Source organism: Vipera berus (genome assembly GCF_964194415.1).
Source record: "Vipera berus genome assembly, chromosome: 9".
Classification (NCBI taxonomy): Eukaryota; Metazoa; Chordata; class Lepidosauria; order Squamata; family Viperidae; genus Vipera; species Vipera berus.
Window position 1 is genome coordinate 21,676,402 of NC_138212.1, and position 26,439 is coordinate 21,702,840.

The 26,439-nt window shown below is 46.0% G+C and overlaps 1 protein-coding gene and 1 long non-coding RNA gene across 8 annotated transcripts; one reads left to right on the plus strand and one right to left on the minus strand.

Moving 5' to 3' along the window:
* The first annotated feature begins 8,349 nt into the window (after positions 1–8,349).
* On the plus strand, positions 8,350–26,327 carry LOC308672396 (myotubularin-related protein 9-like). Of its 5 annotated transcripts, XM_081335314.1 has the most exons (12): positions 8,350–8,522; positions 10,103–10,319; positions 11,203–11,262; positions 13,051–13,159; positions 15,084–15,209; positions 17,212–17,385; positions 19,256–19,473; positions 21,276–21,437; positions 21,592–21,733; positions 22,406–22,626; positions 24,176–24,318; positions 25,693–26,327. In XM_081335314.1, the coding sequence occupies exons 2-12, from the start codon at positions 10,123–10,125 to the stop codon at positions 25,899–25,901; spliced, it is 1,761 nt and encodes a 586-aa protein (XP_081191440.1). In that variant the 5' UTR covers positions 8,350–8,522; positions 10,103–10,122; the 3' UTR covers positions 25,902–26,327. The 5 variants fall into 5 exon arrangements, with proteins under 5 accessions (XP_081191440.1, XP_081191443.1, XP_081191441.1 ...); XM_081335317.1 differs by lacking the exon at positions 11,203–11,262; XM_081335315.1 differs by lacking the exon at positions 8,350–8,522 and having other exon boundaries at positions 10,047–10,319.
* On the minus strand, positions 17,018–21,698 carry LOC308672400. 3 transcript variants are annotated; one of them, XR_014027410.1, is made up of 4 exons: positions 21,605–21,698; positions 20,538–20,829; positions 20,286–20,416; positions 17,018–17,363 (listed from the first exon to the last, which is right to left on the minus strand). It is a non-coding gene; the product is annotated as an uncharacterized lncRNA (long non-coding RNA). The 3 variants fall into 3 exon arrangements; XR_014027411.1 differs by lacking the exon at positions 21,605–21,698 and having other exon boundaries at positions 20,538–21,431; XR_014027412.1 differs by lacking the exon at positions 21,605–21,698 and having other exon boundaries at positions 17,018–17,360; positions 20,538–21,426.
* Positions 26,328–26,439: the final 112 nt, after the last annotated feature.

Genomic DNA, 26,439 nt, shown 5'->3' on the forward strand with positions numbered 1-26,439 from the left:
AATACAAAGGCTGAAGTCCAAATACAGAACATTGCATAGTACCTTTTGAATGAAAGTGGTTCTCGAGGATTCACAACAATTGTATAAAACTGCAAATGAGGAACTTTCTTCTCTAAGGCCCTTCCTGACCCAGATGTGCGGTCAAGTCATTTTTGACTCCTAGCAACCGCATAGATAGATGTTCTCCATGACAATTTACCCCAACCTGGTTTTTCAGGTCTTCTAATGCTGCAACCACCCCCACTGCAACTGAACCCATCCACCTGGCTATTTTATTTTTCTTACCCATTCATAAATGCCGGTTGGCTTACAAATAAAAAAAAAGTACAGTACATGTTTCTTCCTCTGAAGTAAACTTGGTATGATGCCCAGGGTCACCGCTGCTTTCCTACCTGTCTGGGATTTTCAATCCAGATCCAAAGTTGCTGGACAAATCGTTGCTTTATTGAATGAAGGCTGGCTTTTAAAAGAGAGAGATGGCAGCACTTTTTTTTCTAGGCACTGCCTTTACATAAAAAATTGCAGTAGCAATAGCATTTAGACATAGCACTTAGACTTACATACTGCTCCATAAAGCTTTACAGTCCTCTCTAAGCGGTTTACAGAGTCAGCAAATTGCCCCCAACAATCTGGGGCCTCATTTTACTGACCTCAGAAGGATGGAAGGCTGAGTCGACCCGAGCTGGTCAAGATGGAAAGACCACCTCTCAGTTTGGGCTCCTATTTTTATTTTGATGATGGTGATGACGACCTCTGTGGTTTGGAGAACCCAAACACCATTCTTATATCTTAGTAATGACTTACAAAGTAATGACTTACAAAGCCCTACATGGCATGGGTCCGGATTACCTACGGCAACACCTGCGGCCGGCGTCAACTTCCCTCCGTCCAGTGCGCTCCCACAGAGAGGGCCTCCTCAGGGTGCCTCCGATCAAAGAATGCCGATTGGTGGCCCCCAGGGGGAGAGCGTTCTCTGTGGGCGTGCCAGACCTATGGAACCGCTTGCCGGTTGAGCTCCAGATGGCCCCCGACCTTCGCTCCTTCCGGCGCGACTTAAAAACATATCTATTCGAGCAGTCTGACCTGGTCTGATGGGTTAAAGGTAAAGGTAAAGGTTCCCCCGCACATGCATGCTAGTCGTTTCCGACTCTAGGGGCCGGTGCTCATCTCCGTTTCAAAGCCGAAGAGCCAGCGCTTGTCCGAGGACGTCTCCGTGGTCATGTGGCCGGCATGACTAGACGCCAAAGGCGCACGGAACGCTGTTACCTTCCCACCGCAGTGGTCCCTATTTTTCTACTTGCATTTTTACGTGCTTTCGAACTGCTAGGTTGGCAGAAGCTGGGACGAGTAACAGGCGCTCACTCTGCTACGCGGCACTCGGGATTCGACCCGCCAAACTGCCGACCTTCCGATCGACAAGCTCAGCGTCCTAACCCACTGAGCCACCGCGTCCCTTACCTGATGGGTTAGGGTAGGGGTTTTAATATGTTTTAATACTGTTTTAAACTGGGCTAAATATTTAATCGTTTTTTTAACTTTTGTATTCCGCTTTTTTATATTTATTGCTCTGTACACCGCCCTGAGTCCTTCGGGAGAAGGGCGGTATAAAAATATAATAAATAATAATAATAATAATATCTAGAAACCAGAAGGGATCAGAAAACCAAGAAAGAACCAACTGATCAAAGCCCTGTGCCTTTTTTATAAGTTTTTTTTTAAAAAAAGATGGAGCTTTCATCAGAAGGCTGCCATCTTGACCTTCTGTCCCACCAGTATACCCTAGGCCAGGGGTCAGCAACCTGAAACAGTGAAAGAGCCACTCGGAACCGGTTCCCTCACAAAAGGAAAAACTGGGAGCCACAAAAAATGTGTGCACATGGATGTACATGCGTGTACATGCGCAGAACAGGGTTTGACTGAAGAATGGAGCCAAGGTGAGATATGCACCTACCCTGCATATTTGAATTGATTGGTTGAACTTTTTTAATCCTTTTTTTTGGGGGGGACTGCACATGGCAGAGGACTGGGAGCCACAGGAGACGGCTGAAAGAGCCGCATGCGGCTCCGGAGCCGCGGGTTGCAGACCTGTGCCCTAGGCACTGCTATTAGAAACTTTTGCTATTACTTCTCATGATTTCTGTTTCAGCTTCCTGTAAAACTGGTCAGTTCCCTATCCAATGAGGATATTGCAGAGCAGTATTTCTCAATCTCAGTTGGGGATTCTGGGAGCTAGAGAATGCTGGGAACTGAAGTCCACATGTCTTAAATTTGCCAAGGTTGAGAAACACTGCTCTAGAGGCGGAGTAGCTTGCTTAAACTCCCCAGAAAGAAAGGACATAGGTGGCATGTAGGAGTCCCTCCCCCAAATCAATTTTATGGGGGTTTCTTCATGCATAATCCTATCATAGGTTTACCATGGAGAACTCTTATTTTCCGCTGCCCCTGGGAGCACTTCTCTGCTGCCACAGTCTCATTCCTGCACTGCATTTAAGGTGGAACCAAACAACTGGATTGCCTAAATATATTTAATCACTCTGGCCCAACCAGACACCTTCCAGATGTCTTGGGGCTGGAAGTTCCTAAATACCCAGCCAACCTGTCTGTAGGGTATCAGTTTTGCTAAGGCTTCATTAGAGAAATGATATCTGATTCTGGTAGAATGCAGTGGTTCCTCTTACCTGGCTGGAGGCCAAGATAGCCCTCAGATCTATTTTTTCAAGGATCCATTGCTAAGCAGCTAAAAAGGGAAAACGTGTCCTTCAAACAGAACACCCAGAAGAGGCAACCCCATCTGGGCAGGTTTTAGAGGTTTGTTTTGCCACTCCGACACCTGTGGGAGGTTTGGAAAAAGAGATGCTATCTGCACCCTAACTGCCCACTCTGAGGATAAAACTGCATTAACAAAGTTCTCTCAAGCATTTCAAGCAGACAAATCATTCCATTCCTGGCCTTACCTGATTTCCTTTGAAAGGTGAAAGTCCGAAGGCACAGCAATTGTTTAGACTATTGTAAAACCCAAACAACAATGTGCCTCATGGCACCTTCAAGGTGAACCACCTTTTGATAGCAGAGAACTCTAGTCCATGAAAAACTGCTTTCTGTTGATCATGATGGCTGTGGACTATGGGTTTAATTCTGTAACTCATTGGGTCATTTTTGAGAGGAGGGTAGCACAGTCTGTAGTAACCAGAAGAAACATTAAATTCTAAGCTGACAATATTGTTTTTTACTCCAGTGTTGGATAGTCCTGTGATTATCTACGAAATATACAGTATATCATGAACAGAAAAATAATAGTGTCAAACAGGGGTTGTTCCTCTGTCCTAGTCCTATTAGATCTATTAGATCTGTCAGCGGCTTTTGATACCATCGACCATGGTATCCTACTGTGGCGTCTCAAGGGGCTGGGAGTGGGAGGGACCGTTTTACGGTGGTTCTCCTCCTATCTCCTGGGCCGCTCGCAGTCGGTGTTGACGGGAGGGCAGAGATCCCTGGAGTTCCTCAGGGGTCGGTTCTCTCGCCTCTCCTGTTCAACATCTACATGAAGCCGCTGGGTGAGATCATTCATGGTTTCGGGGTGGGGTATCATCAGTACGCTGATGATACCCAACTTTTTCTTTCCACCCCGAACCAACCCAGCGATGCCCTCGCCGTGATGTCCCGTTGCCTGGAGGCGGTCCAGGTCTGGATGGGGAGGAACAGGCTTCGTCTCAATCCTGCCAAGACTGAGTGGCTGTGCATATCGGCATCTCGGGTTAACCAGACCATTCCACCTTTAACGATGGGGGTGAGGTGTTACCCCCCGTTGATAGGGCTCGCAACTTGGGCGTTCTCCTGGATTCACGGCTCAATTTTGAAGATCATATAGGAGCCGTGACCAGGGGGGCTTTTGCCCAGGTTCGCCTGGTGCACCAGTTGCGACCCTACCTGGACCGAGATGCCCTACGCACAATCACTCATGCGCTCGTGACCTCCTGTTTAGACTACTGCAACGCTCTCTACATGGGGCTGCCCTTGAGGACCACTCAGAGGCTTCAGCTGGTGCAGAATGCGGCCTCGCAAGTTGTGATGGGGGTTTCCCGATACTCCCATGTAACACCTCTACTCCGCGAGCTGCATTGGCTCCCGGTTGCCCTCCGGGTGAGATTCAAGGTGCTGGTGATGACCTATAAAGCCCTAAATGGCTTGGGTCCGGGATATCTGAGGGAACACCTGCTGCCAGCATCAAGTTCCCTTCGTCCAGTGCGCTCCCACAGGGAGGGTCTTCTCAGGGTGCTGCAGGTAAAAGATTGCAGGCGGATAACACCCAGGGGGAGGGCCTTCTCTGTGGGTGCGCCTGCCCTCTGGAACCAGCTGCCAGTGGAGCTTAGGACTGCCCCCGACCTCCGTTCATTTCGCCGGGACCTGAAGACCTGGCTCTTCGAGCTCTCTGGCCCAGGCTGAGAATGTTAATTTTAATTTTAATTTTAATTGGGGTTTTTATTTTTTCAGGGATTGATGTATTTTTTTTAATTGTTTTTAACTTTTGTATTCCTTGTTTTAAATACCCTGTAAACCGCCCTGAGTCCTTCGGGAAAGGGCGGTATATAAATCCAATAAAATAAATAAATAAAATAAACAAACTTCAGTGATGAATCAACATTTGCTTATTTAAACAGATAAACAGAATGACCACATTCAGGCAAAAAAACAAACAAACAGTGGGATTGGGAGTGACTTCTGACTTCCTGCCAGCTTCCCCATTGACTTTGCTTGTGGGAAGCTAGCAGGGAGCATCTGAAGTAAAATCACCTGTCCCTGGGGATGCTGCAACAGCCACAACTTTGTCAATAAAACTGGTCTGAACATAGTGGAAATTTCAATTCCACCAGAGTAATAGGTCCTGGATTTTTTACATATTTTTAAGTTAGTGGTATAATGCATTGTTTGGGTTAACTTGAGGGTACAAACAGACAAATAAACACAGTAAGAGTATTAATAGTGTATACATTCCTAAATTATGCTGTAAGTTTGGCTTGCATGGGCTCTTTCCAGCACTCTGGTGGTGGGACAAAGTCTTCACAGCTGGTGCTTGCATTATAGCTGTTGCCTTTTCACCTTTGACCCTCAAAAAGTCCCCTCCTTGAAAGGCTGGCCCCCAGATGGGTGAGCAGAAAGCTGGGCATTGAACTGGGGTGAATGAACCCTGGGGGGAAAGGCAGAAAGCATCTTTCACTTGTTTTGAACAGCTCAAAAATAAACTCCCCATTATCTTTTGGAAGCATTTTATCTTGATGAATCCAATGTTCTGGGTTTGTGTGACATACTGAACTTCACACCACCCACCCAGGTTGGATTCCCACAGCACAGCTGCTTGTCAAACATTCATTTCCCTCAAGGCAAGGAAAAAATGTGTTATTTATTAGTTTCAAAGGAAGCCCTGCATTTTAACCCCAACAACCCCCCCCCCCCGTTTGAAATTTAGAATCCTGTAGTTTTGATGAGGGGAAATCCATGTGGGGAACAGAGGGAGAGGCTCATTTTGTCACAGCAGATGAGGGGAAGATCTAAGAGAAAATGTAACTGGCTACAAACATTTTTGTCTTCAAAATCTCCCCTGTGTACATCTGGAGTGTGAGGAACAGCACCCATCTTGACAGCACCCACAATGCTTCATCAGGAATGAACCATCTGGAGTCTTCCAAGTATTGTGGACAAGACTCATCAATTGCAACCCTTTGTTGTCAACAGCAAAGGGCTATTAGAACTGTCTTCATCTGGAGAACATTAGTGCCTTATCACTATTTGTTTGTTTGTTTTATTAAATTTATACACTGTTCAAGCATCTGCAAAGCCACTCTTTATTTCAAAGCCACTCTTTATTTTCATTTAATCTTGATTTAAACATAAGAACTTGTCAATGAAAACACAGCAGATCCTGACATTTCACAGGCTTACTGATGTAAAACCAAAACTGCTTGGGGGACATCAGGTGGTAAAACACAATAGTTCTGTTTTTCCCTAATGTAAATAAGAAATTACCATTCCTATTACTGGACAACTGATCATTGCGGAGTAAAACATACAACTTTTAAAGCTGAAGATTTTGTAATCTAAATTTAGATTTTTGTAATCTAAAGCAATACATGGAATGAGCACTACCTAAGTTACAAATGGATTCAGAACAGACTTTCAAGGTCATGTTGTCTAATGCCGTTTCTTAAACTTGGCAACTTTCAGATATCTGGAACTCAACTCCACACTGGAATTCTGGGAGATGAACTCCACACATATTAAAGTTGCTAGGGGTGAGAAACATGGATCTAATGTATAATGGAAGAGGTGAAGGAGTTCCAGAAGAGATTATTTTTGGCTTTATCAATTTTACAAGGGCTTTTGGCTGTGTAAAGCACAATCAAATGTGAATAGGTCTCAAAAGCATGGGTGTGCCAGAGTTACTGAAAAAATCAGAAGAACAAAAAGCCACAATTAGAATGGAATAGGGAACAACAAAATGGGTTCAAAGATGGGAATGAGCAGCTTCATAGTTACTGTTACCTTATTTATTTAATAAATATGCAGAATATATAATGAGAAATGCTGGATTAGAAGAAATAGGCAACTAAAATGGTTGAGGAAAGCATCAACAAACTCAGTTCTGCTGATGATACTACCTGGTGATCTGAAAATGACATGGAAAACCTCTTGTTGAAGCTAACCTGTTCCTCAAAATTTAAAAAAAACCCCTAATATTATGTCAGCAAGTGATACTAACTCTATGCAAGTAGTGAGAAGTTGAAGTAGAAAAAGACTGTATCTTAGGCTCAATTCACTGGGAATGTGACTGTACTTATGAGATTACAACAGATCTAGACAGACTTTTAAAATGCAGAGACATCCCACCGGCTCCAAAGATACCTATTGTGGAAACAATGCCTTTGAGCTGGGATGTCAGAGAAAGCAATTGGGAATACCTTGGTCCAATGTTTCTCAGCCTTGACGTTAAGATGTGTGGACTTCTGCTCCTAGAATTCTGGAAGTTGGAAATCCACACATCTTAACATTGCCAAGGCTGGACAATTTGTGGCACTGAAGTCCACAGGTCTTAAAATTGCCAAGGCTGGGAATTCTGGGAGTTGAAGTCCACACATTTTAAAGTTGCCAAAGCTGGGGAAATACTAGGAATTGAAGTCCACACCTCTTAACATTGCCATGGTTGAGGAACACTGCCATGGACAAGAAGAACAAATCATTCAATTGCAGATCAAGCCAGTCAACTGCCCAGAAGTGCTACTAAGAGAAGTAAAACGTAAACACTGAGGGCGCCCTGAGCCAAGGGAAAAGTCACTGGAGAAGACCCTGATGCTTGGAGAAATCAAAAGTTGTGAGAAAAGACAGAAGAAAAAGTGCGTGAGCCAAGCAGACACTTCCAAGAACTCAAAGAACTAACTACGGGCAAACCACCCTAGAGAAATCATAGAATAAGAGAGTTGGGAGGGACCTCAGAGGTCATCAAGTCCATCCTGCTGGAGGACATTAGAATGCCTTTCAGGTTGTCCTTAGCGATAGGAGATGGCAAAATAGAAAGGGTTGAGCCAGTCTTCCCCAACAGTATGCCCTCCTTTCAGTTCTATGGCAGGGATTTGGGGGGAACTAGGTGGACAAAGCTGGTCTTGATGCACAAATCAAGTCCTTCGGGAATAGGGCGGTATATAAATTCAACTAATAAATAAATAAATAAATAAATTTTAAAAAATAGTATAGGAGGGAAGGAGGGATGGAGAGACAGAGGGACAAAGGGACTTTTGTGGATATCTGCTTTTTATATCTGCCTTCTTGGGGATTACAATACTGGCAGATATATTTTCCCCCCCTCTTTTTAATTTACTTTTGCACTAGAGCGCAGCCCTGTGCTTCTCCATGGAAATACCTGATAATTAAGTGCCTTTTCCTCTTGCTCATGAAGCACAATTCTGCACCTCCGTCTTGTTATCACGCAATGAATCTCTCCCCCCCCCCCGCCCCCAGTTTCAATTCCTCCAATGTTCCAGTAATTTCATGCCTCTCTTTTTCTCATCATCTGCCCTAGCAAACAACAAGGCCACCGAATGTCTGGCTGTTGTTTATCACAGCGATGTTTTATCTGCTATCTTCACACATCTCTTCTAGTTCTTTAACAGTGGGGGGAAAAATAAACTGAAAACAAAACAAATTACAGCCGGGCTACCTTAAGCGACACATCCTCTTTCTCTCTTTCTCGCTCTCTCTCTCTTTCTCTCTCCCTCCCCGCTCAGCCTCTCCCTCCCTAAGTGCTGTGCAGTTCCTGTTCTACCCTTTCACAATATAAGATCCAGCTTGAGCTCCCAGCAACACAACAAACAGCGGTTGCAAGGTTTCTCCACAACTGCCAATATCGGCTGGCCGGGGCATGAAGGGAGGGACCAATCTCTGTTCCCTCAGCCTTTGCCACTAGGTGGGCGATCCTGTTTCCCGGATCCCTTGGCAAGTCCCAGAAGAGATCCAGTTCCCCATTCAACTCTCAGGTATGGGAAGTGGGTGCTCTCGGCTCTTTGGCTTTCTCCTCGGTCCAGAGGAATACTTCCGTGCTGGGAAGCGGGATCCTTTTACTGAAACGTTCCTGCCAACCAGCCAAAGATCTGGGCCTCTCTAAGCTGTGAAACTACAATTCAGCAAAGCTTAGTTGCACCAGATGGTTTGTTGCTAGGTAAAGGGGCAGTTCCTGGTCTGCCTTGACAGAAGTGGGGTTATTAGAAGCAGAACGGAGCTCACTTTTGCAGATCTGGCATGCACTGTGGTCCACCCCAAAGTTAACAGAATGCTTCATTTGGGTTGCCAATTGTTCATCCTGGCCTCATAAGAGCAACTTTTCACCACAGTGAGCTGTGCTGCTTATAGTGAGGCCTGTTCCTTCCTTACTATTCAGATCAAAAACTTTCCCCTCCAAGTGCAATCCAAGTGTTCGTTAAAGGCACAAAAATAAGCTCACTGTCTTTGTCCTGGTCAGTTGGCAACTGCCACTAATGTTGCCTAGAAAGCAGAAAGGGTTAAGAAATCTCTTGCTGTTTCTGCTGCTTGAGTAGGACTGGAGGGGGGATGGAGACAGGGAAGGCCCCCTGGGTTTGGGGGTTTGCAGAATGCCGAATTCTGGGCAGAGAAAGGGTAATGCGATGCAATGTAAGTGTACCGGTTTGGTCTAACAATCAAGGTACTGGCCTAGAAGCCAGAAGACTGTAACTTCTGTTCCCATCTTAGGCATGAAAGCCATCTGGGTGACTTTGGGCCAGTCGCTCTCTCTCAACCCAACCCACTTCATAAACCTTAGTCTCACTTTCGAAGGATTACCCTCTATTCCAGACATGTCAAACACAAGGCCCAGGGGCCGGATCCTGCCCGCGAAGTGGTTTCATGTGGCCTGCGAAGCCATCCTGGAAACAGTGAGGGAACGGCCCCCACTGCCTTGGCCCTGGCCCAGAGACCCTCCTCCTGCCAGAGACCCTCAGATCTGTCCCACTCCTGCCCAGGCCCCCATAGGCACCCTTGACGCCAATGATGTAGAGCTGGCCACGCCCACCCAGTAGGCCATACGCACTCTGGCCACGCCCACCCAGTAGGCCATTCGCACTCTAGCCACGCCCACCCAGTAGGCCATGCCCACCCTGGCCACACCCACCCGGCCCCCTGAGGGCAACCGCAATGCTGATGCGGCCCTCAATGAAATTGAGTTTGACACCCCTGCTCTATTCATTCTTGACCTGGAAAATGTAGGCATCTCTTTACCAAGCAGATCTCTCTATCATCCATTCATTAATAGATTGGTAGTCCTCAACTTCGAACCATTCATATTTTTTTAACACTTCTGTGATCTGTGTAACAACCGAGGCAGTTTGCTTAATGAACACAGCAAAAAAAGGTTGTAAAATCAGGCATGACTCACTTACCACCTTACTTAGCCACAGAAGTTCCTGTCCCAATTGTGCTCATCAGCCGACATAACCCTGTCTTGAAGGACCAGAAAGCCTTCCTGACATGCCCTTTCTCAGCTTTCTTCCCAGTCTTCCAGCTTCTCCTGAAATAGCTTTCCCCTTTACCGTCACATTTCCAGGACGCTCCGCCACCCCCACCATGGAATTTGCCGAGCTGATCAAGACCACCAAGGTAGACGATGTGGTTCTCTCATGCCCAGGACTCCAGCCCATCCGAGGGACCCTGGCCATCACCAGCCATCATTTACTGTTTTCATCCCAGGCGGAAGGGAGCGGGGAACACAGAACAACTGAGTTGTGGCTTCTGATTCGCAGTGTGGATGCCATTGAAAAAAGGTGAATAGCTTTGCCTGGCATTGCTGGGCTTCTCATCATGGTTCCTCTCCACCACCCCAAGCCCAGTTTGTGGACTTCATCTCCCAGAATTCCCCAGCTACCATGGGGAATTCTGGAGTTGACGTCCATACATGTTAAGTTGCTAAGGTTGAGAAATACCGGTCTAGGCAAATGTAGCCTAACAGAGCTTAAACTGCACTATCAAACTTCACTGATTCATCTTGAACAGTTAAAAGGATATGCCACTGCAGTTTTAAACTCTCTCATTTGCAATCTAGACTACTTGCGTAAACTGTTCAGACCCAAATGAAGGAGATTGGCCCACCCAAATATTATCACACACTCTCGAGAGTTCTATCAAGTTCCTTCACACTCAAGGATGGTGAGATCAGAAGCAAAGATCTTCAGATAGGCAAGGAGGCCAAATATTGGCTGGCTTGGGCTGGGGCTCGGGTGGTGGGAGTGAAACAATGCGCTCTTCTTACTCTAATTGCTCATGGGTTACTTTTGTTCTCTGCTGAAGCTCCATCTTGCACCCTTTTGCTCCTGAGCTCTTCAAAAGGCAGCCAAATGTGGGGTTTAGAGGTGACATTTTCCTGCAACACTTGGAAAGAAGCATCGCCCGCTCAGAATGTTCACCGAGGGAGGGCTGCAGAAGAGACCAAAAGAAACAAGGCATCTTACACCTTCCTGGGGCTCCTGGGAGAACATTGCCAAGGCAGAATTGGGGTGGCCCACATCCCCCAGAGTGGCAGAGTGAAAAGCGAGCTGGAAGAGGGAGGGCACTGCAGTTGGCAGCAGGTGTTCTCCATCTCAGTGCCAATTAACCTCTGCATTTCGGGCACGATGCTAACCTTTCTCCTTTCCTTCCTGTGACTCTCAGCATTCAGAATTTAAGCTGGTATCAAAGCTCCTGGACTAATGGCTCCCTGCCAGAGAACAGGTTTGCCTTAACCCTTTTCACACCGCAAGGCATGCAAGCGAGTGAGGTGACAGGTTGGTTGCGTCATCGACTTTCGGCTTCCGCAGCTGCACAGCCGGGGAGGGGGAACCCAACTTTCCAGGCCTTGCTTCAGGAATGAAAGCGTTGCCCAGACAGGTGAAGAATGACCTTTCAGCCATCCTGGTGCCCTTTTCCTACCTGCTGGAAAGCAAGGCCAGGACAGCTTGATGGAGGGGGAAGGGAGAACTGGCAACAGGCACCCTAATCAGAAATCCAGCTTCTTGCCAGATGTTGCCCAGATTTTGCTATTATATGAACTGCGAGCATATTTTTAAGCATGCACAGAGTGCTTGTCTTCTTGGCCTTGTGCCTCCTTTCCATAGGCAGTTGAGATATTGTGCTTTAAATGCATGCTGATTGCCAAATTTCGATCACATGACCATGCGCATGCTGCAACAATTGTATTTTTTCCAGTACTGTTGTAACTTTGAGCAGTCGCTAAATGAACAGTTGTAAATTGAGGGCTATCTGTAGATTTCAAATAGTAGTGAGATTTAGGATGGTTTGAGAAAGGTTTGAGGTGGGGTCAAGGACCCAAGGCCTTTTGTTGCCTCCCACTTCCCTCTGTCCTAAAAGCCTGGAAGTCTAAATACCCCTTCCTTTTTCCAGGGGTATCACCAGAGGGGGAGGCTGCTCCTTGGAAGATCAGAAGGTCACCAAACATTGTCCCGAGATGGATGCCAGAAATTCTGGATAATTCTCAAAGCCGTTGTTGCCTGGCCTTTGCAAACCTGTACAGTAGTTTGCAAGAACCAAACACGCTGGTTATTCCAGATTTATTTTATCTGGATGGAAAAGGATGTACAGCAATACAGGTAGTCCTTGACTTACAACCATTCATTTACAGACCATGTGAAGTTACAATGACACTGGAAAAAGTGACTTATAGCAGTTCTCGCACTTACAACCATCCCAGCGTCCCCTTGGTCACATGATCCAAATTTAGGTGTTTGACAACCGCCATGCATTTACAGGGGTTGCAACATCCCGGGGTTCATGTGATCACCATTTGCAACCTTCCCAGCTGTCCCAAAGGCGCCTTTTCAAGAGACAATTGGACTTTCTTGTTCTTCCTGGAAGATGTTTTGCTTCTCATCCAAGAAGTGAAACGTTTTCCAAGAAAAACATGGAAGTCCAATTGCCTCTTGCAAAGGCGCCTTTGGGACAACCATGACCTGGATGACTGAGACTCTCCATAGAGTTCCCAGCTGGCTTCTGAGAAGCAGTGGTGAGAAGCCAGATTCCCTTAACGACGGGAGCGATTTGCTTAACAACCATAGCGAAAAAGTTGTAAAATTGGACGTGACTCACTTAACAACCACCTGGCTTAGCAGCAGAACCTCTGGTGCCAATCGTGGTGGTAAGTCTAGGGCTACCTGTAAGGAGGCGATAAGAGAACAAGCACACTGGCAATGATGTGAGTCATGTAATCAGCATTAGCTGCATCAGTTGTATGATGCACACGATCTTGTGGGAGGCCGTCACAGCTTTGCTTGTCCTCTGCTTCTCTCTCTCTCTTTCTGGGTTAATGAGTTGCTCGCTTCCTGCTCATCTGCAAGACCATCTTTCGGATTGTGGCTGGTGGGCTGGGAAGCTAAGGTCTCCATCGTTGGTGCTGCTCCTCCCTTGCCACAAACATGAGGTTCTTTCTGCTTGCAAACTGCCGGAAGTTGCCTGTGGCCTCCTGCAAGGCAGCTCCCACAGACTGTTTTCTCCCTGTTCCCACAGGCTGGCCAACGCCTCTGGCACCATCACTCTCAAATGCAAAGACCTGAAAATTCTGCAGTTGGAAATCCCTGGAATGGCAGAGTGCCTGAACATTGCCAGCTCCATTGAGGTAAGGTGAGCCTGTCCTGATTTTGGCAGAACCCAGCTGCTGCCAGATCATTGGAAGAGGAACGTGTGCCGAGTGCCTGTTCTGATTAATGGAAGGGTGCAGTTTAGGACCAAGGCCACCTGGTTCCCACCTACACTGTCTTCAGCCACAAAATCTCCAATCCGATTTTAGCCTGGTCTTGTAGGTTGTGCAAATTCAGCCAGTGCTTCATCCAGGATGTATCTTGACATACATTTTCTTCTTTTCTTTCTTTTTTTAAACTATACTGTTCTGCAGTTGTGGGAAGCAGTTATAACCAGATATTAAAACTCTTCTGTACCCAGCAGCGTCTTCCCCTGGTTAAACTCATGCCCAAACTCAGCCAAGATGCTTCCAAATGTTGCAGCTTTAAGGATAAAGGAGGAAGAGGAGGAGAGAAGGAGGGGAAGACGTTTTCCCAAGGCCTTGTCCCTTGCTGTTCAACCCCCTTCTTTTCAATCATAAGAGGGAAGTCCTCCCCCTCCCCGTGCTCTCCATTTCCTGTTGATTCATTTTGCGTAGGAAAGAAGAGGGAGGGTTGCAAAAGAAGTAAGAAGCAGATGGGTGGCAGAGAAGCCTTGTGGTGCTTGGCAGTTTGGCCAACCCAGCCTCAGCTGTTGCGTTGAGTTCTCAGAAGGGGCTTAGCTGGGACTGCTTCCTCCAGTTCCCTATGGGGGATGAAACTGGCTTCAGGCCCACCTGTGCAGGGTGAGCCCCAGTTCCTCACACACAGGTAAAAGGTGCTTGAAGAGATCTGCTTGGTTCAAAGACTTGCAGACCAGTGCTATGTTCACACTGCCAATTAAAACAAATATTAGACCAACCAAAAAGGGCAATTCAATTTAAACACACACACAAACGTATATAAACCATCATAAAGTATTTTAACTCTCAGCCAAGGTAATCCCCATTGATCAGTGCAGCACTGCACCAGCTCCACCACACCCCTGGGTTCTCCTTCCTATTGCCAAGGCCAGCTAGGGTAAGGCTATGGAGGATGTGGAACGTGTCTGGAGGATGCTGTTCCGCAGGGCAGGCAGAGAAAGCTCCCTTCCTGGGTCTCACCAGATGATGTTCCTCGGCTGATGGGACCTGCAAAAATGCCTCTCCTGCTGGACCTCAGGAGATGGGTGGATGGAAGCGGTGGGAAGCGGTCCATCAAGGAACCTGGTCCCACGCCAGGTTCCCCTCTGTAGGTATGGTCTTCTGCCCACACTCACTCAATCACCTAGAAGCCTCTTACAGCTGGTCGGGAATAATGTTTTCAGCTCTTTAATATCAGTTAAATGTTAGATGGCACAGAAAGACTGATGAAACATCAGTTTTCCCAGATAGATTTTAATGCAAGTAGTCCTCAACTTACAACCACAATTGGGACCAGAATTTCTGCAGCTAAGGCTAAGCAAAAGGGTGGTTAAGTGAGTTACACCTGATTTTATGCTATTTTTTTGCCACAGTTGTTGAGTGAATCCTGTGGTTGTTAAATGATTCCTTCTTCCACCATTGACTTTGCTTGTTAGAAGCCTGCTGGGAAGGTCACAAATGGGCAATTACATGACCCTGGGGCTCTGCAACCGTCGTAAATACATGCTGGTTTCCAAGCATCCAGATTTTGATCATGTGACTATGGGGATTCTGTGACGGTTACAAGTGGGAGGACTGGTCGTAACTCACTTTTCTCGGTGCCGTTGTGACTTTCAATAGTTGCTAAAGGAATGGCTGTAAGTTGAAGACTTCCTGAGTGGCTGGGCTTTAAGGATCAAGAGCAGCAATGCAGGCTGGGTTATTTGGGGAATTGAAGTCCACACATCTTAAAATGTCTTCAGCTTGGCTAAGAGACACTGCAAAGTGGAGAACGTCACGTGTATCTGTTGCTAACCATGTTGGACCAACCATGTTCCCACAGGCCCTTTCTTCTCTGGAATCGGTGATGATGGCGTACCCCTTCTTCTACAGACCCCAAAACACAATGCTGGGCACTGGGTGGCCGACGCACATGACTGAACAGTATTACAAGCAGATTGCAACTGACGTGAGTAGAGGCCGATGATGATCTTCATGATCTTCTGAGCATGGGCTAGTGGGCTGGCAGAACTGGCAGCTGGACCAGGGCATTTTGTGGCCTGGTGTCAAGGACATTGCATGTTATTGATAACAAATATCTATCAAAACTATTTTTTTTTAATTTTAAAGGACTTAACAAGTTGTTCTACTATCTCTGCTGTATCAGAAGTTGAAAATGATGCTGTAATTGTAGATATTGCCATTGAGTTACATCTCATAGATGATATTTGTCTTGTAGCATGGAATACAGGTAGACCTCAACTTACAACTGATCACTTACCCAACTGTTTGAAGTTCCAATGGATTGACCGGGGGGGGGGGGGGTTACTTACAATCTGGATTTGAAGTTCTGACAGTTGCCCCCCCCTTGTGGGGACATGACCACACTTCAGGCATTGAGCAACTGGGCCACATTTACGGCCATTTGTAACGTCCCGCAGCCACATGACCATGTTTTACAATGGTTTTGCCGAAAACCAGTATTTACTTCCAGTTTTTGGCAAAACCACACCCATAGCAAACCATTGGTTTGTTTAATGACTACAGTATCCTCTTAATGACCACAGATTCACTTAATAAGAAAGGTCATAAAATTGGGTCTGTCACATGACAGACAGACCCCCTTTATATCTATCACGGGTTACATGGGGCAGGCTCCATTATGGTCATAACCTGAGGACTATCTGTTTAACAAAACTTCATCCTCATCATCTGTCAGTTGGTCGAAAGTCTACGCTGTATCCCTGCTTCCACCCAATTTTTCCAGGTCACCACTTTTTCCCCCCAATATCAAAGCTGGGTTTTAAAGTCAATGCAATTATTTCCCTCTGTGTTTGTGTGCGGGTGTGTCTGTGCTGTCCATAGATATCAACAACCCAGGAAGTGGGAGCATGTGGGAAATGTGAAACATTGAAAGCTTTGTAGAAAGAGAGCCATGTTTGTCTATAGTGGCAAAAAAAATCAAAAGAAGTCGGGTAGCACCTTAAAAAGTTGGTGCCTTTTAAGAAAATGTATGAGTCAGAAAAGGCGCCACGTGATTTCTTCCGAACAACTGAAGAAACTTCTCTTGCATTATATTTTAACAGATTAGTTTTGCTGCCTGTAATTAACAAATATTAACCTTTCTGATCTACCCTTTGGGTGAGACTCTCTTTCCGCCTGATGTTCAGTGGCATTGCGTCCGTGGACCCTTCCTTTTAAGAAAGGCCAAGAGGTAGCAGATGAGGGGTTGTGTGGCACATGTGGGTGGGTCTCTCTTCCACAACACAAAGATTCCTCAAACCTCCCATTGCTTCCAGCTTTTTCAGGTTGCTCAGTAATTGCCCAGTAAGGAGGGCTGAGGAAATATCTACAGATGCATCACATCCTGGACATAAACTGTTTCAACTCCTCCCCTTGGGATACAGCTATGGGGCATTGCATGCCAAAACAACTAGACACTGGGAGTTTTTTTCCTTGTGCCAAACACCTAATTTTCACTGTACTGTCTTATTTATATGTGTATTTCCCCATGTTGTATGGCTGTAGTATTATTATCCTCATCTTCTCTACTACTTCCTTTTATTGATAGCGTTATTGTGATTATTACTCTGTTGCTTTGCATGTACACTGAGATCTTTTGCACCAGAGACAAATTCCTTGTGTGTCTAACCACACTTGGCCAATAAAGTATTCTCCTCTCCTCTCCATTCTTCCTCTCCCCTCCCCTCCCCTCCCCTCTCCCTCTCCTCTCCCCTCCCTTCCTCTCCTCTCTCTTCTTTGCACCAACCTGGCTCCTTCACCCCCCACTCCACAACCAAGCCAACAGCTTCCTCCCCAAATTTGGGACTTTTGAAATGCAGTCAGGTCAACAGATGTCATCTGACAGGATAGATGTTCAGCAAGAAGATTGTATATTGGAGGCAGACAGCCTCACCATAACCAGAGCTTGACCTGGCTCTTCAAACACCTTCATTCTTCATCCCTCCCAGACAGGGGCTTGGAGGCTGAGTTCTATCAATGCAGACTTTGGAGTCTGTCCCAGTTATCCACCAGTTGTGATCGTACCGGCGAGACTGGATGATGCAGCCCTTCAGAAGAGCGCCCGATTTCGTCAGGGGAGGCGATTCCCAGTTCTCAGCTACTATCACAAAAGAAACGGGACGGTGGGTCCAGCTCCTCTCTCATACTGCCCCTTTCACTTGCGGCACCCAATTTCTGTTCATAAACCAGCCCTGTGGTTAAATATATGCTTTTTCCTTTCCGTTTCCCTGTTTTTATTCCATCCAACTCCAAACCCTCTCTTTCTTCTCTCTTCCCCACAAATTCTGTTTGCATGCTTAGCTGTTCACCCCCATAGCTGCTCTAGTGCAGAGGTCCCCAAGCCCTGGTCCGGGAATTGGCACTTGGCTGCAGCATGCCAGAAACCAGGCCACGCAAAAAAGTGAAGCCCCATCCACAGGATGTAGGCAGCATATGAAACCACACACCCTCCGGTCCAAGGAAAAACCTCTCTCCACGGAACTGGTCCCTGGTGCCCTAAAGGTTGGGGGGAGGGGGGGCGCTACTCTACTGCAGTGTTTCTTAAACTTGGCATTTTGATGAAGAGTTACTTCAATTCCCAGAATTCCCCAAAGCTTCAAGTTGTCAAGGCTTAGAAACACTAGCAACAGCAATCTTTTCCAACCTGGAGCTCTTGCAATGCTTAGAAACTCCCAGCACTCATATCCTCCAAGGAGGGCACGAGATAGGAGAAGACAGAGATGCCCTCCAGTGGCCACCTTCCTCATCTGTACCAGGAGATGCTGGGAACTGAACCAGGCAGCTTTGGCACACCCAATGGATACTCTAAACATGCCGTGTCACTTCACCAATCTGTACAGAATTCTTTTCATGCATAAAAAGGTTGGAAGGAACCTTGGGGGTCTTCTAGTCCAAGCAGGAGACCCTATACTATTCCAGACAAATGGCTGTCCAGTCTCTTCTTGAAAACCTCCAGTGATGGAGCATCCACAGCTTCTACAGGCAAGCCGTTCCACTGATTAATAGTTCTCACTGACAGGAAATTTCTCCTTAGTTCTAGGTTGAATCTCTCTTTGATGATCTCCCACCCAGTTACTTCTTGTCCTGCCTTCTGGTGCTTTGGCGAATAGGTCAACCCTCTCTCCTCTGTGACAGCTCTTCAAGTACTGGAAGACTGCTATCATATCACCCCTAAACCTTCTCTTTGTTAGGCTAGACCAGGAGTAGGCAACCTCGGCTCTTTTATGACTCGTGGACTTCAACTCCCAGAATTCCTGAGCCAGCATAGCTGGCTCAGGAATTCTGGGAGTTGAAGTCCACGAGTCATAAAAGAGCCGAGGTTGCCGACCCCTGGGCTAGACATACCTAGCTCCCTTAACCGTTCAAGGTGTGGTTTAACCTCCAGACCGCTTTTCATCTTCACCAGCCCCATCAAAAGGAATTTGAGCATCACCAAGCAGACAGCAGGCAAAAACAGACCAAGCACTGCTTAGGAACTGAGAATTCAGAAAGAAATGACTGTATCACTGTCATTAATCAGTTCAACAAGAATGTAAAAATGTCTTTCATTTGCCCCAGAAGGGGAACTTTCGGAATTTCGCTTTTTCAGACCAATATGCAGAAACCTAGCCATTATTCAAAATTCATAGTTCTCTGACTTTTGCAACACAGGTCAGCAATATTGTCATTTTAGAAAATATATCATCAAGAAAAGTCAGCTTTAAAAAAACCAAAAGCTGTATGAAAAGTTCTACAATAGAAAAAAAATGGTTTGCAAAAACTGGGCATGAAACAGACTTACAAACAAAAATTCTTACATTAAGGAAAGCATATCCCAAAATACATTCAATTTCAGGATGAGCTTTTCAAAAAAGATCAAGCTTAAGGAGATGTACTTGACCAAGGGCCACAAGGTGACATTGGGAGAACCCCAAATTGATCAGTTTGCACCCCTCCCAGGAGCCTCCCTCCCTTTTACTCTCCTCCATCCATCTCCATCCTTTGCTCGTACAGGCGATGCTTCGCAGCAGCCAGCCCCTTGTGGGGCCCAACCGGAAACGCTGCTATGAGGATGAGCTGCTCTTGACCGCCATCCTAGAGGGCGGGGAACGTGGCTTCATCCTGGACACCAGGTCGCTGCAGGCTGCAAAGCAGGCCCGGGTGATGGGAGGTGGCCTGGAGCAGCGAAGCTGCTATCGTGGCTGGAAGAGGCTGCACCGACCTCTAGAGAGGTAAGTCCCTCTATCTATTCATGCCCATCCATGATGGGAAGGTATCAAAAGAAGCCCCAGGCAAGGCACATCTGAATAATGTGCTGAAAGCACTATGGAAGCACTTTTCCCCTTTTAAAACAGACGTATGTTGTGCTTTCAGCGTATCATGAGCAGGAAAAAGCAAAATTAAAACAACAACCACAACAGGGAACTCTGAACAAAGATGGCCATTAGTCAAAAGATACCCTGGGAAATTCCTTAACTTTGGTGTGACCCACGCTTCTGATGCTAAGCAGGGTGAACCAGCTTAAAAATGATTCCTTCCTCAATTAAGTCAAGGATGATCTGTGAAAAACTGGTACTGTTAAGAATTATTTAATAATATTTTTCCCAGTCAGCACTGAAATCTTCCAGAAACAGAGAATTGTAGACCAACATATCTGCAGGGCAGTAGGTTAACAAAATATTTAGTACTGTCCCTGATTAATTATGGGATTCTTCTCCATTGTTAGAGAAGCTGTGGAAGAAACCAGCCTGATAACCCCCAATCAATGCTCTTTGCTTAAAGTGAAAGGACTATTGCAGAAAACAAATGCTTTTTTTTTTTAGTTAAGTGACTGCCCAGGAAAGAGATGAAAATTCTCTAACTCAGGGGTGTCCAATCTTGGGAACTTTAAGACCTGTGGACTTCAGCTGTGGACTTCAATTCCCAGCTGGGGGAATTCTGGGAATCGAAGTCCACTGGTCTTAAAGTTCTCACGTTTGGACAACTGTGCTCTAACTCATGCCTGGAACAACCTGACTATACATATCGTCCAGGTGAAACTGACCTGTAACAATTCATCTGCAATTCTCTCTCATCACAGATCCCCCCTTTTAGCTAGCAAGAGGGTGAGTAAAATTCTTCAGTCCAGTAAAGATTCTTGTGCAGATTTTCAACATCACCAAGCCCTTCAGCATGCTGGAGGATTAGTAAAGGAGGAAACAACAACAGCAACAACAAACAGTTGGAGAAATGCAAATACCGGTGTTTTGGTTTTTTCCCCCCATAATAATAATAATAATAATAATGGAGACAGTACCTACTCAAAAGGGCTCGATCATGTACTGGCAGCCTCCTTCAGCTTGTGCCTTAACTCTGATCGGTAGAAATTTTCTAGCGGCCCATGCAGTGGTGGCATTCAGCTGGTTTGCACCACTTCGGCAGAACCGGGAGCTAATTTTTCGTTGCCCAGGCCCAGAATGGACTTCCAGAAGCGGCATCCACACAGGGAGCTGGTTGCTCACCTACTTGAATCCTACCACTGGCCTCATGTTAACAGAACATTTGTCCAGCCCAGCAGTCGAGAATAAAACATAAAATAAAATCCTGATCTAGAAAGGGAATAGAAAGCAGGAATAGAAAATCAAATGCTTTCAGCCAGATTTTTGCTTTTTGCAAGAAAGGGCGGTTTCTGAAGTTGAGGTTCTGAAGTATTGGCATTTGGTAAGTGCTTATATCTCGGACAAGCGCTGGCTCTTCGGCTTTGAAACGGAGATGAGCACCGGCCCCTAGAGTTGGAAACGACTAGCACGCATGTGCGGGGGGAACCTTTACCTTTACCTTTTATATCTAAATGGCTCATAAGAATTATTTCGTATATATTTTCCTATGGAGAAAGATGGACAGATGTGAAAGTTTAAACCGGCTTCCCCTATTAACTGCAACTCACTCTCTCCAGCCAGACAAGTCTGGTCCATGGGAGAGGCCCCTGACTACGAGCTGCAGGACTCTCTGACCAAGTCAGTTCTCCTTCTCCTTCTCCCTCCCCACCTCTCAGGGGTCGCTCCCTCCAGGAAAGCTTCATCAAACTGGTGGAAGCCTGCAATGACACTTCTCCTCACATGGACCGCTGGCTGAGCAAGCTAGAAGCCTCCAGGTGGTTGTCCCACGTCAAGGAAGCCTTGAATGCTGCCTGCCTGGCAGCCCAGTGCCTGGAAAGGTAGTGTTGCATTTGGTCCCTCCCCCGGAAAGGGTCTGGAGAGGAGCCCCCAGGAGAAGCTGTTTGGACACATCCCCTCTGCACCCCAACCTTTCGGGATGGGCTAATGTCAGGGAGGAGGTCGTGTAACCAGAAACCTCGTGTCTTGATCCAGAGAGGAGGCTTACGTCCTGGTGCATGGAGCTGAAGGGAAGGATGCCACCTTGTTGGTCACGGCTCTTGCCCAAGTTATCCTGGATCCAGCCTGCAGGACATTGGCCGGCTTCCAGGGACTGCTGGAGCGGGAATGGATACAGGTACTAGCGGGAGGCAGTTCAAAGGGGATTGGCATGCTGGCTGGGGAATTCTGGGAAACGAGGTCCACACTTCTTAAAATTGCCGTAGCTGGAAAACAAGAAAGTATATCTTGTTCTTTTTTTATCTCAATAGTTCCTAGTAGTAATACAGATAGAATTTCAAAATTGGAAGTGATTATAATTCTAAGCACAGGCATAGGGTTTTTATGCTATACGTTACTCATCAGATTCTAGTCAGCATACAAAATGGAAGGTAAGGATTCCTTAACCATGGCTTAGTGCGGTGTGATAACACAGCCACTGAATATTATCATCAAGCCAGTGCAGAGAGCCTCTGGCTCTCCAGATATGGCTAAAGTGCAACTTCCATCATCCCAAGCCTTTAACTCCCTGCTGGGAATTGTAATTTAGAAACTTCTGCAGCACCTCGGACTCCGCCTCTCATCAAACACAGACAAACAGGCTGATATGACACAGGTGTACCTTTGATCATAAGGAGGAACAGTTTATTTCTTACTAATATTTATGGGGTCCTTTGATTGACTTCGTTGAGCTCTGTTTCTTGTTGAAAGCATTGTCTCCTGCCCTTCCCTCTCCCTGGACGTTACTGCTAGAAGCATGAAGAAGCAGAAAGCTCCATTTCTGCTTCTAGTTGCCTTTTTGCTTTTCCAGGCCGGGCACCCCTTCCAGCTCCGCTGCGCCCACTCTGCCTACGGGCACGCCCGGCTCAAGCAGGAGGCGCCTACCTTTCTCCTCTTCCTCGACTGCGTCTGGCAACTGGGGCGCCAGTTCCCCTTCTCACTGGCATTCAATGAGCATCTCCTGCTGGCACTCTTTGAGCATTGCTACGCCTCTCCCTATGGCACATTCTTGGGCAACAACGAGAAAGAAAGGTAAAGCAGGAGTAGGCTACGGAGGGGCAGAGCAGGGTTGAGGGTGCCAGCCTAGGAGAGCAGGGCGAACTGAGATTATTCAAAGACTCTGACCAAGGGCTGGGAATGTTCTGCCTCCAGCCTTGAAAGACATAGAGGGATGGCCTTGCACTTAATTTGGCCTCTTCAAATATCTCGGGTGAAGAAATCTGAAATCTTAGAAATCACAAGAGATACTCTTAGTAACCTTTCACTGCTAGAACTCTCCCTGCACTTTCAAGAAACGAGACGCACAGGATTTTAACCTCAGGACATGATGTTCTCCGGGAGAAAATCAACCTGGGGAAGTGGAAAGGTTTCACTTGCAAGGAAACCTCACAGCAGCCATTTTTGCAGGGAAGAGGATACCAAGATTTCAGAGCCTCCCGACTGGTGGTTCTCATCACTTCTCCCACAGAAATGGCTGAACCAACCATGATAAAGCACTCAGGTGTGTGTGTGTGTGGGGGGGGGTTCACAGGAGTCTGCAGTGTGTGGTCAAGACGGCAGTCACATCAGTGAGATCAAAGTTCCCATATTTGTGTACATCTTACGTGTACTGCAGTTGGAGCTTCAATCATACCTTTATAGCCACCATGTTGACTTTTTCCACAAGACCTTGCGGGCATCCCTACCAAAGCTCCTTGCTTGTTGCTCCAGTTCGACATAGCATTAAATAAAAACAAATCCAGTTTAGCCAGTCTTCCTTGTAGCTTGGAGCCCTATTCATAAAAAAGCAGTAGGTGAAATTCTGGTTTATCGATCTGAGTCAGTTGAGGCTACTGGGGAGAAAAGTACAGGTAGTCCTCCACTTATGACAAGAATTTGAACCAGAATTTCTGTGGGTAAGCAAGGTGATTGTTAAGTGAGTCACACCCAATTTTTACAATCTTTTCTGCCACAATTGAATCACTGCGGTTATTAAGTGAATCATGTGGTTGTTAAACGAATCTGGCTTACCCATTTCTGATTTTGCTTGTCAGAAGCGGCTGGGAAAGTCACAAATGGCAATCACATGATTCCAGGAAACCGCAAGTATCATAAATACATGCCAATTGCCAAGTGCCTGAATTTTGATCACATGACCAGGGGGAATATGCAAGGGTCATTAAAGCGTGAGGGCTGGTTCTAACTACTTTTTTGAGTGCTGTTGAAGGGTTGCTAAACAAATGGCTGCAAGTCGAGGAGTACCTATAATTCTTTCATGCTTTTACATCTCCAACAACCCGTTTGAATCAAGTTGTACCCTCAAGAGGAGAGGGGCACCTCAAAGCTACAAGGAACAGAGTCTAAAAATGTTAGATTGCATTTGCTTCCGTCAGCCTTCCCGAAACATCCCATTGCAATTTTTGTGGAGCATCTGTTGTATTCCTTCCCTAACATGGCGGGCTCCTGGTTGGATGTGGTGATTGGAAAGCTGGCTAGGGACTTCTGGGAATTGAAGTGCACACATCTTCAAGTTGCCCAGGCTGAGAAACAGTGCTCCAGGCCTACCCAAGGAGGGACTAAAATGCTACTGACTTCCCTGCAGGAGGTTGTGTGAAGTGAGGGGGAAGACCCACTGCCTCTGGCCCTGGATAAACCGTGTGGAGAAGTACCTGAATCCCCTTTACATGTACAACCCCCTGGTCATCTGGCCCTCCGTGGAACCACAGAGTGTGGTGCTCTGGCAAGGTAAATTCCATTTACCATGTAAAATACAAGCTCACACTGTCCACCGTTCCAGAGCTTTCGAACAAAGCACTCACATGCCAGCAACTGTAATTTGGTTGAAATTAAGCCTTCCAGATTTCAGTTTCACAGGCCAACATTGGTGATAAGTCTGGAAGTTGAGTCATGGCAACTGGACTTATTTTCTTGTTGGTCTGAAATATTTCGCTGTTCATCCAAACAGCTTCCTCGGTCAGAGCAAGTTGGTTAGCCAGAGTTGTTGGCACTTAAGCAGCGAAACATCTCAAACCAACAAGAAAATAAGTCTTACCTTTACCTGGATGACTAAGAATCTTCATTATGCTTTGCTCAGGTTGATACAATAATTCCAGAAATTTCAGTTGATACAGAAATCACTTAGGAGGTCTGGATGATATCTGCACATATGCATTGCAGAATTTTGTACAGGGATTCCTGTGTTAATAGGGATCAGAAAATTTGTTATTAAGCAAGGTATCACGTGATCACAATTTGTAGCCTTCCCTGCTGGCTTCCCCATTAATTTTGCTAGTCAGAAGCTGTCTGGGAAGGTCACAGCTGGTGATTACATGATCCCCAGAACACTGCAACTATCACAAATATGTGCCAGATGCCAAGCACCCAAATCATGATTATGTGATTGCAGGAATACAAAACCAAATTGTGATTATGTGACTGGAGTGTCACAATATTCCTCAGTGCAAAAACCAGTCGTAACTTTTTTCAACACCTTCCTAACTTCAAATGTCACTAAACGAATGGATATAAGTCAAGGACTACCTGTAATACAGCCTTACTAAAACCTGTTTCAAAAATTTCCGCTGTCTGAATATCAGCAAATTTCCAAATAACATCTGGTGAATAGAAACTAAAACCTTGCCCACCTATCCACTTTGCTCCTCATTTCCTTTATGTGCTTTTAAAATACACATGTAAGAAACAAGCCCAACAATTTTTCTGAATCCTGGATCTTCAGAGGACTGTTATTTCAAGTTCTCTAGATACAGATTTGAGAATTTCAATCTACTGCTAAATATATTTGCAAACTTGCAGATTTGAAGGATATCTAAATACTCTGAGCACCTTAAATGTAAAAACAGGATATGCATGTTCCATTAGCAGCCCGTTTTTCTGGGGTTATTATGAAAGATGTAGCTGTCCCCCTAGATCAGGGGTAGGCAACCTCAGCTTTTATGACTCATGGCCTTCAACTCCCAGAATTCCTAAGTCAGCATAGCTGACTCAGGAATTCTGGGAGTTGAAGTCCATGAGTCATAAAAGAGCCGAGGTTGCCTACCCCTGCCCTAGATGTTTGTCCTCGTGAAAGAGATGGATAACTGGCCATTATTCTCCATGCAGGTTTATTTCTCCGCTGGGTCCGTTCGTCCCACCATCTTGATGAAGCTTGGGCAGAAATTCAGCAAATAGCAACAAATAGCCAAACTTACAACAGTTGCACAGAGCCATGTGAAAGTAGACTGCAACACCCCTTTTTAGATGAAGGAATCAAAGAATTGGCTGGTAAAGGTCACCACCCCAAAAGAGGACAGCTGAAAACAGAGTGCTGACACCCCTGGAGCCACCAAGGAGAAATGAAGCTCTTCATCTGTGGCACAGAGAACACTGTGAACATGTCGATGTATTTCCCAGACCTATTTTTTAACTATTACAAATAAAATACAGCTCTTTAGATCCACGTTTCAGATCGAAGAAATCCAGAACACAAGCTCAATCTTCCTGGCAATGAGTCATCCAAATGCTCATATGTAGCCACCCCAACTTGGAGCCAATAGCTATGTTTAGACAATAAAGTTGACGTGGCTTTTAAAATGTTAATATTAGTCAAACCTAACCAGTGCTGGATGGGGAATTCTGGGTGTTGAAGTCTACACAATCTAAAGTTGCTAAGGTTGAAAGATGCTGCTCTACTCCAATAAGCTGATCCAATAATCTCACAATATATTGTAAAACTTGGAGTTTGTATGACCTGGGCTTTACTTAGCAGAACTGTCAATATGGAAACCCCGAATGATATAACACTGAATCCTGAAGCCAACAAATCATACACATGATGGAAATAGTAATAGTAATCTACTTGTACCTAGC